Source organism: Macrobrachium nipponense, chromosome 45 (assembly GCF_015104395.2).
Source record: "Macrobrachium nipponense isolate FS-2020 chromosome 45, ASM1510439v2, whole genome shotgun sequence".
NCBI classification, from domain to species: Eukaryota; Metazoa; Arthropoda; class Malacostraca; order Decapoda; family Palaemonidae; genus Macrobrachium; species Macrobrachium nipponense.
In genome coordinates, this window is record NC_061105.1 from 7,188,829 (window position 1) to 7,198,433 (window position 9,605).

A 9,605-nucleotide genomic window follows, 5' to 3' on the forward strand; every position below is an offset into this window, starting at 1 on the left:
AGAACAAGTTAATTGTGTATTTTTCTGTTGCTGGGCTACTGATGAAAAAACAAATTGAAGAATGAACTGTACGCTAAAGATCAAGCTATTAAGATGTTTGTATCAGCTGCAAAGTAAAAAAAATACAGGTAACAGCAAGAAATTAAGTTTATTTCTTTAATAATTAATATAAAGAAGTGTCATACAGTAAGCAATTCTCCAAAATCAATACCACACAAAGTAATCAATGGCATTTTTAAAATCTACTTTTCAACACTGCTTTATCTACAGCTATGTAATGATGTATTTACAGTATCAAAATTATATAGGTTCCAGAATTTGCACTGTAAACTAATAACCATCAACTCTTGCTCCTGGTGCATAATGATCTTCACTCTTTCGTTCCCCCATTATCCACTGACGATGACGTTCAATTCTCATGGCTTGAACTCTTGCAACCTATGAGGGAAGAGATATAGAATCGGTAAACAAACAGTAAAATAAAAACTTTAAATTAGCAATGAGCTTGGTAAACTGCCCTCCTCATAGGTTTACCAAATTCCTTTGGTACACTTATTAAATTGCAACTGCATAATACACTTTGCTGTGCTAAAGGAAATTGTGAAGTAACACTTGGAAGGTAATCCGTTAAAATTCAATATAACAATGTTTAGGCTGAATTTATTTATGTCATGATGTAACTGTAAATCAAGACAATACTCAGTGGGTTTAAATAAAATATAAAAGAACACAGTGGGTTTAAATAAGATATAAAGGAAAAGTTAAATCCCTAGACAAGAACACAATGGGTTTAAATAAGATATAAAGTAAAAGTTAAATCCCTAGACAACTGTACACATTAATTACTGGTTACTGGGACATCTGTTAGTCTTTATAAGGCAGATCTAAAGAAGGGTTAAAAAGATCACATAAAATAATCACCATGCATGGTGATCTAACACATACATGTACACAGAATACAGAATGTTAAAAACTTGAGTAAAATTAATTTCTAGATACCTGCTTAGTCTCGAACATACATTCCCTTAAGTCATCCAAGTAATCTTGGCACTTGACTTTCCCTTTGGAAGCTCCATAGGCTTCTATGCATTCGACAGCTCTCATTTCAAAATCATTGCACTTTATAAAAGACTGGTGAGTCATAATACCCCCAGTCAAATCCGTCAAGGGATTGCGGCTGAATGGTGAGAAGTGGGCTGACATTTCTGAAAATAAATGAAGATGATTTATGAAGATGATTTCAAAGAAAGAGCACACCAAAGATAAAAATTTTGATCAGCAAACTGTTTCAAGTACAGCAAGAGTTATCTTTAAAGATGATTTGCAATTCTGCATATTTATGTTGACAAGCCAAACAATAGGGCACTTTTAGTCATTCAGTGCTCATGAAAATGACAAGAGACAGCAAGAAATCCAGATAATACAGTATTAAGATCTAAAGGCAGAACTGGTGGGATGCTACACCAGTCATACAGCTCTGACAACTAAGATCTCTGGTTAAGTAGAAATAATACTAGTTACTAGTAAATTATTCATCATCCCAGAGGATACGGCCTAGCTTTATCTTATGCTAAATGAACGAATCGTATGAAAACTCCTCATAATTCTACTCTTAACAGATATTTCCCATCAAAAGATTGTTTTAACATTAATTCCCATGGGGCTGGTACTCAACATGACAATCAAGGGATTAGTTGCACTATTCAAATAAGAATTTGACCCAGAAAACTTCCACTGCAATGCTGAAATGGATTATGGGCAACTTGTATAATTTCACCAGACACTTTTGGTTGGGGTATGATAAACATCAGCCTAAAAGGTTCCTACGATATCGTTCTTGCTAAACTTTAGCGAGTAGGAGAACGAGTGAAGGGTCACGACTTACTCGAGGGTCCAACTAAGTTAGGTAACTAAGTTAGGTAAGGGTAAGTCCAACTAAGTAAGGGTAAGTCTGGTTAAATCACATTCCCTCTAAAATGTTATTGTTAGTATACAATAAGGTTTTGTACATACTTACCTGGCAGATATATACTTAGCTATAACGTCTCTGACGTTCACGACAGAATTCAAAATCGCGCACACGCGACAGGTAGGTCAGGTGATCTACTTACCCCGCCGCTGGGTGGCGGCTGTAAGAACCAATCTCCCTTTCCAGCCAGAATTTTCCTTCCACCGGTCTCCTGAGGGGAGGCTGGGCGGGCCATCAATCGTATATATCTGCCAGGTAAGTATGTACAAAACCTTATTGTACTAACAATAACATTTTTGTACATGGAACTTTCCTGTCAGATTATATACTTAGCTGATTGACACCCTTGGTGGAGGGAAAGAGACAGCAATATAAATATGGAAAAAAGGGGAAAACCAACACTAGTTGTAGGATGTAAATACAACCTTGGTTCTTATTTTTTTCCTGTTAGGCAGAAGACTTCGTAGTTACTGTCTATGAGTCTGCGTTGCCTTAAGAGCTTCAGCGAGGGCGTGACCTACAGCTGACAGACTCTTTGGGTCTATCAAAGGGATTTGGTTATCCGCTTACTTGATAGAATCCGAGCAGGATCTGTCAACGGGGATTCGCCCACTTATATGACAGAACCTAACCACTATCATTGCAAGGAGCTCAAAACATAAACCGATCACCTAACCAATCTAATCATTGTTAGACTACGAATGAAAAACATGCCTACCCCGCATGTTCTTTCAAACAACCAAAAACTTACAACCTAACAAGGGGAAAAACATATACGTACTAAGGATATGTCTCAGCTCCCCTGCCCCAGCACCGAATCCGCCGATACGTACGGGCCTAACCCGAAGCACTTCTCATACGTAATTTTGACGTCTCTCAGATAGTGGTTTGCAAAGACTGAGTTGCAACGCCAGAATGTTGCCTTCATAATATTACTCAGGATATGTTTTTTGTTAAAAGTCAATGACGTGGCAATAGCTCTTACCTCATGAGCTTTGACCTTAAGAACTTTGAATTGACTTTCCTCACATATCGCATGCGCTTCTTTCACCAGGCTTCTGATAAAGAAAGACAGCGCATTCTTCGAAAGAGTCCTCCTTGGATCTCTTACAGAGCACCAAAGGTTTGACATCACTGCCCTTAAGTTTTTTTCTTTCTCTGAAGATAGAATTTCAAACTTCTTACTGGGCAAAGCGACCTCTCTGCTTCCTCGCCTACTAATGCAGACAATCCTTGTACTTCAAAGCTCCTAGGCCAAGGATTTGAGGGGTTCTCGTTCTTGGCTAAGAACGAAGGAAGGAACGAACAGATAGCTGCATCTCCTCTGAATCCCACATTTCCTTCTAGTGCATGGAGTTCACTAACCCTCTTTGCGGAAGCCAATGCCATGAGAAAAATTGTCTTCTTCGTGAGGTCTCTAAACGAGGCAGACTGAGGCTGTTCGAACTTATTGGACCTCAGGTAACGTAGCACTACATCCAGATTCCAACTCGGAACCCTGGAGAAACCTTCTTGGATGTTTCAAACGATCTTATTAGATCATGAAGGTCCTTATCTTCTGAAATGTTTAAGTTTCTGTGCCTAAACACTGCAGATAGCATGCTACGATAGCCTTTAATGGTTGATACCGCCAATCCACTTTCTTCCCTAAGGAAAAGTAAGAAGTCTGCTATTTGGGTCACAGAGGGTACTGGAAGAGGAAAAGTGATGGTTCCTCCACCATCGCCCGAAAGACGTCCCACTTCGATTGGTAGGACTAAGGTAGAAGGCCTTCTTGCTGCTGCGATAGCTGTTGCAAAACTCTTGCAGAAAACGCCTCTCGTTCTGACCAAACTTTTGACAGTCTGAAGCCAGTCAGATCTAGAGCGGGGAGGTTTTTGTGATACCTCTCGAAGTGGGGTTGTCTGAGCAGATCGATCCTCTGTGGTAATGTTCTCGGCTCAAGATCTACTAACCATTCCAGTACCTCTGTGAAACCGCATACTTTGTGCGGAGCCAGAACGGGGCTACCAAGCGTCATCCTTGCTGCCTCCGATTCTGCAAATTTTCTTTAGTCTCTCTCCCAGTATCTTGAATGGAGGAAAAGCATACATGTCTAGGACCCTTCCAATCTAGTGGGAGAAAACGCGTCTATCGACACTGCCCTCGGGTCCGATATCGGAGAGCAGTAGTTGGCTATCCTCGCATTCTTGGTTGTGGCGAAGAGGTCTATATGAGGCTTGCCCCAAAGCTTCCACAGGTCCTGGCAAACATCCTCGTGAAGAGTCCACTCTGCAGGCAGGACTTGATCTTTCCTGCTTAGGAGGTCTGCTCTGACGTTCTTTTCTCCCTGTACGAACCTGGTAAGGAGACAAATCTTCCTTTGCTCTGCCCAAAGCAGAAGTTCTTTTGCTGTCTCGTACAGGGAGAAAGAGTGAGTCCCCCCCTGCTTCCTGATGTAAGCCAGGGCCGTGGTGTTGTCCGAGTTGATCTGTACTGCTGAAGCTAGGACGTGGGGCTCGAAAAGCTTTCAAAGCTAGCCAAACCGCCATCAGCTCCTTCTTGTTGATGTGCCAGGTCACCTGTTCCTTCTTCCATGGTGCCTGACACTTCTCTTGAGCCGAGCGTTGCTCCCCAACCTGTTTCCGAGGCGTCGGAATACAACACTTGGTTGGGGTTCGGAATGTGAAGGGACATCCCTTCTGCAAACCTGAGAGGGTTGGCCCACCAAGAGAGGTCCTTCTTGATTTCCCTTGAGAATCTCGAAGGAGAACGCTAGGTTTTGCGATCGACACCTTCAGTCTCGATGTATAAAGAAATTGTTAGGTCTGAGGTTCCACCTTCCTATAGAAAGGAATTGCTCCAACGAGGAGAGTGTCCCCAAACAAACTCATCCACTCCCTCGCTGTGCATACTTCTTTCTCTAGGAAGCTTTGACTTTCTCTGACCCTCGGGCTATCCGTTCTGGAGACGGAAAAGCCCGAAAATCCAGAGAAGCCATCCGAATCCCCAGATAGATACGATCCTTGACTGGGGATCAACTGAGACTTTTGAAAGTTCACCAAAAAGTCCCAGAGAACTTGCCATGAAAAGGGTCTTTTGTAGGTCCTCCAAACATCTTTTCTGCGACTTGGCTCTGATTAGCCAGTCGTCCCCAAGTAAAGGGACACTCTGACTCCCTCCAAATGTAGCCATCTTGCTACATTTTTCATTAGGCCTGTGAAGACCTGAGGGGCTGTTGAAAGGCCGAAGCACAAAGCCCTGAACTGGAATATCCTTCCTCCCATCATGAACCTGAGGTATTTCCTTGAAGAAGGATGGATAGGCACACTGAGGATGTCGTCTCCATGGCGAACTTCCTCTTTTCTACAAAGAAATTCAGGGCGCTTACATCCAGAACCGGTCTCCATCCTCCTGAGGCTTTTGGAACTAGAAAAAGGCGGTTGTAAAAGCCCGCTGAGCAAGGGTCGCTCACTAGCTCTATAGCCTCTTTCTCGAACATTTGTTCCACTGCTTGTGTTAAAGCAAGGCTCATGATGGGATCCCTGTACCTGGCCACCAACTCCCTCGGAGTCGTTGTCAACGGTGGTCTTTCCGTAAAGGGAATCAGATATCCTTTCCGGATAATCGAGAGGGACCAGTTGTCCGCATCCTCTCTTTGCCCAGGCTTCCGAGAATCTTAGAAGTCTGGCACCTACTGGTGTTTGGAGGACTACTTCCCTACTTCTTAGCTCTGACAGAGCGTGAGAAGGATCTACCTCTCTTGAAAGGTCTATTACCTCTCGAGGTAGAGGCTCTAGAAGGAGGGCCCCCTCGAAAGGGCTCCTGTCTAGCTGGAGTCTCCTTCTTCGTCTTCGTCTGGGAAGAAGGTCCTATGGCTTCCGTGTTGCCGACTGCGCGAGCATGTCCTGAGTCGCCTTCGCAGAGATAGATCCTGAGATGTCCTGTATTATCTTCTTCGGAAATAGCAGAGGCGAGAGCTGCGAATACAGAAGAGAGGCTCTTTGGGCATGCGAAACAGACTTAGTCAGAAAAGAGCAGAAGACTGATCTCTTCTTAAGGATCCCTGCTCCAAACAGGGAGGCTATTTCGCTCGATCCATCTCTAACTGCTTTATCAATGCACGTTAGAACACTGTTGAGATCTTCTGGCGAAATAGCATCCGGGTTCTGAGTCTTCTTAGCCAAGACCCCCAAAGACCAGTCAAGGAAGTTGAAGACTTCCAAGACTCTAAACATTCCCTTCAGCAGGTGGTCAAGCTCGTCATAGCCCAGGTAGTCTTAGCAGACAAAAGAGCCGAGCGTCGTGCTGCATCTACCAGAGAAGAGAAGTCCGCATCCGCCGATGAAGGAAGACCCAGGCCTAGGGGTTCTCCAGACTCGTACCAAAAATCCCCCAGTCTGCCCGTAAGCTTGGAAGGAGGGAAAGAAAAAACACAGTCTTCCCTTTCTCTTCCTTAGAAAGCAGCCAATCACCAAAAACCTCTCAAAGCCTTCTTCATTGAGATGGTTGGCTTCATCCTCACACAAGAGGGAAACTTTCGTCTTCTTCGAAGTCGAGAATAAAGAGAGAGGAGACGGAGGAGCGACGGGAGTAAGGGAGTCTCCAAACTCTTGAAGAAGGAGATCTGTAAGGATCTTATATGACGAAACTGACGAGTCCTTCACCAAATCCTCTTCTGAAGGTTCAACTTCATCCACTGAAGAACCCTCCGCTTCTTTACGAGGGCAGTTAGCCTTCTCTAAAGAAGTGCGCCTGTCCAGAGAGTGTCTAGTAAGCATACTGGCGCCTATCAGGGGAAAGCCAAAGTTTCTGGAGAGCTCCTCTCGAATGATTCCTTCCTACCTCTGATGAGTGCGTGCTCTTTGATCCTTAATCCTACTCCTAGAATTCCGGGCTTCCAAAGGGGAGCGCCTGCTAGGAGAGGAGAGCCTACTATGCTCAAAGGCGCTTCTCAGGATCCATGCGCCTGTTCAAAGGAGAGCGGCTGCCAGGCGAGCTGCGCCTACCATGAGGCGAACGCCTACTAGGCTCTTGGCGCCTACTTACAGGAGAGCGAAGCCCTGGAGAAGGTCGCCTACTAGGAGACCGGCGTCTACCATGCTCCACAAACTTCGATCCAGACTTGTGTGTCTCTTCAAAAGGTAGTCTCCCAGAAGAGACATATCTTTCAGGCTCTACACGCCTGTCCTGAACAGAGCGGCTAAAAGGAGAGCCGCCGACCTATCATGAGAAAAGCGCCTATCCTCCGCACCACGCTTGGGAGCGGGAGAGCGTCTACTTGTGGGGTAGTAGCGCCTACTAGGCTCAAGGCGCCTAACAAAAGGCGAGATCCTGTCTCTTGACGAATCCATCAAAGAGTAGGCTCTCTTATCCGGAGAATGAAGGATCTTCGGAAATGAGCGAGAAGACGAGGCTGTACGCCTGTCTTTAGACGAACGCCTACTAGGCGCTAGATCCCTTCCTACTGGAGAGATGTAGTCACCAGGAGAAAGCTTCTTGGGCGATTGACGCCTGGAAGACGACAAGCGCCTGCCGAGGGAAGAGCGCCTCCTTCCATCCGCTGATACAGGAGAGAGAACCGACTCTGACTGAGACGGTAACACAGGCGAAGGAATCCTAGACTTCTTGACAGGGAGATGGAGGAGACGTCTTCCGACGCGTTCCTCCTGCCAAGGAGCCCGCCAGCGCCGAAATCTGCGCTTGCAGTCCAGCAAGAATTCGAGCTGGAGATCTTGCAAAATCCTCCACCGGAGAAGAGGCTCGAAGCCTACTATGAGGCGAGAACTCCTTCTCCCTCCTGGGTTTCTTGATCTCTACTTCCGGCTCTTCTGGAAAAACTTCCGGGCTGGAAGGAAAGGCGCCAGGAGCCTTCCGGCAGGCTCTTCAGCGGTCGCGAAGAATCCGAGGCGCTCCATCCTCTTCTAGGCGAAGGTGAGGAAGAAGAAGAGAAGCATTGGCGCAATACCTCCTTCTTCGCGCGAACAAGGGCAGCCTGGGTACGAGCATCAGGATCTACCGAGGGGACGCCTGATCGGTGGGAGTTCTCCCTAACCTTCCTGCAGCTGTTGACTTTCCTCCTCCACTGGGACTGGGAGTCTGGGTAAATTTTTAGTTTCAGCCAAATTTGGAAAAATGCAATAAAAATATATTTGTTGCATCAGAAATAGTGTGGTTTCAATGAATTTAACGTTTATTTTGACTGCAAACCAACCGATTTAGAGATTTACTATGTATAACCCTAGTTCATCCCACCAATTATGGGGGACACCCTTTGGGAACCGGGGTTTTGGGTGGGGGAAGGGGGGGGAGGGTGTTGGGGCACTGAATGATATTTGCAATAAATGAATAATTAATGTTCCAGCACCCCTCCCCCATACCCCTAACTAGGCCTACCGGGGGGAGGGGGTAGGGCCCCCCAGCGACCCCCCCATTAAAGCCACAGTAATTTTCAGGGCACCACAGAACCTAACAAACCCACCTAACCTAACCTAGGGGCCCTGTACCCTACCCCTACCTAGGCCTAGCGGGGGGGCTCCGCCCCCCTGCGACCCCCCCTTAAGGCCACAGTGATTTTCGGGGCACTACCGTAACCGGTAATACAACCACCCTAACCTTTAACCTAGGGCCCTGTTACCCCTACCTAGGCCTCAGAGGGGGGGATCCGAACCCCCCCTGCGAACCCCCCATTAAGGCCACAGTGATTTTTGGGGCACTACCGAACCTAATACAACCACCTAACCTTACCTAGGCCCTGTACCCCTACCTAGGCCCTAGCGGGGGGGCTCCGCCCCCCTGCGCCCCCACCCCCCTAAGGCCACTACCTAACATCCATCAAACCAAATCCAAAGTGATGGTACTGCTGTATACATCGTTATACTACCACCATTATAATATACTCTATAAATTAATGAAGCTTACCTTAAACTGTTGGTTGAAAAAAATGTGCTGGTGCTTTGAGGGAAAACGTGAAGCCGTTGCAAGGTTCCCTGACATGCAACTTAAAGTAGGAAGTGGCCAGGTACCCGACGACCACATTGCACTGCAAACAATCGGTAGGAAATCGAAGGTCTGTCAAAATTAATGCCAGAAGGGCCAGCCACTACCTCTGCCATAGGTACAGGAAGACAAAATGCCGTTTTTTGCTTCATTATTCGAGTATTCAGTCAAACAAGGATACCAGTGGACACTAGACAGGTAACTGTATTACTCCGCTGAAATGCTAGTGAAACTTAGTTTTCGACTCAAGTCATTCGTAATTGGTTATGAAACCCATGACGTCATAACGATGTCACACCTCTCAGCCAATAATGAGTAACTGGAACTGCTTTTGTTTGCGTAAGAAAGTAAGTTAGAGGGCTCATTAAAAGTAAACATTACCGTAGAGGAAACACCTCTCCCGACTTAGGAAAAATTCGAGGTAAAAACTTAATCTTTTTTTTTCTCTGTAAGTATGCATTAGCGACAATAATGTATTGAGAAGAAGTGTTTTGTTATCACGTGCTTTACTCGGGAAAAATATCAATATAATAGATTTCCCATAATGGTTGAAACTAAAACTTTACCGGAGTCTGGAATAGGTCTAGGCCTGGAAGCATTAAGGAGCCGATCAGACGCACCCTCCACTGCACTGGGGTCACTGCACAATTCACCTTCA

The 9,605-nt window shown here is 45.7% G+C and overlaps 1 protein-coding gene across 1 annotated transcript in view; it reads right to left on the reverse strand.

The window, feature by feature from the left end:
* Nucleotides 1-129: 129 nt before the first annotated feature.
* LOC135214343 (NADH dehydrogenase [ubiquinone] iron-sulfur protein 5-like) overlaps nt 130-9,605 on the reverse strand; it is an 11,474-nt gene continuing 1,998 nt past the window's right edge. Inside the window, exons 2-3 of the mRNA XM_064248556.1 lie at nt 1,000-1,205; nt 130-438 (exon numbers count right to left, since the gene is read on the reverse strand). Coding sequence (XP_064104626.1) covers nt 331-438; nt 1,000-1,203 — 312 coding nt within the window. The 5' untranslated portion in view covers nt 1,204-1,205 and the 3' untranslated portion in view covers nt 130-330. The remainder of the gene's footprint in view (nt 439-999; nt 1,206-9,605) is intronic.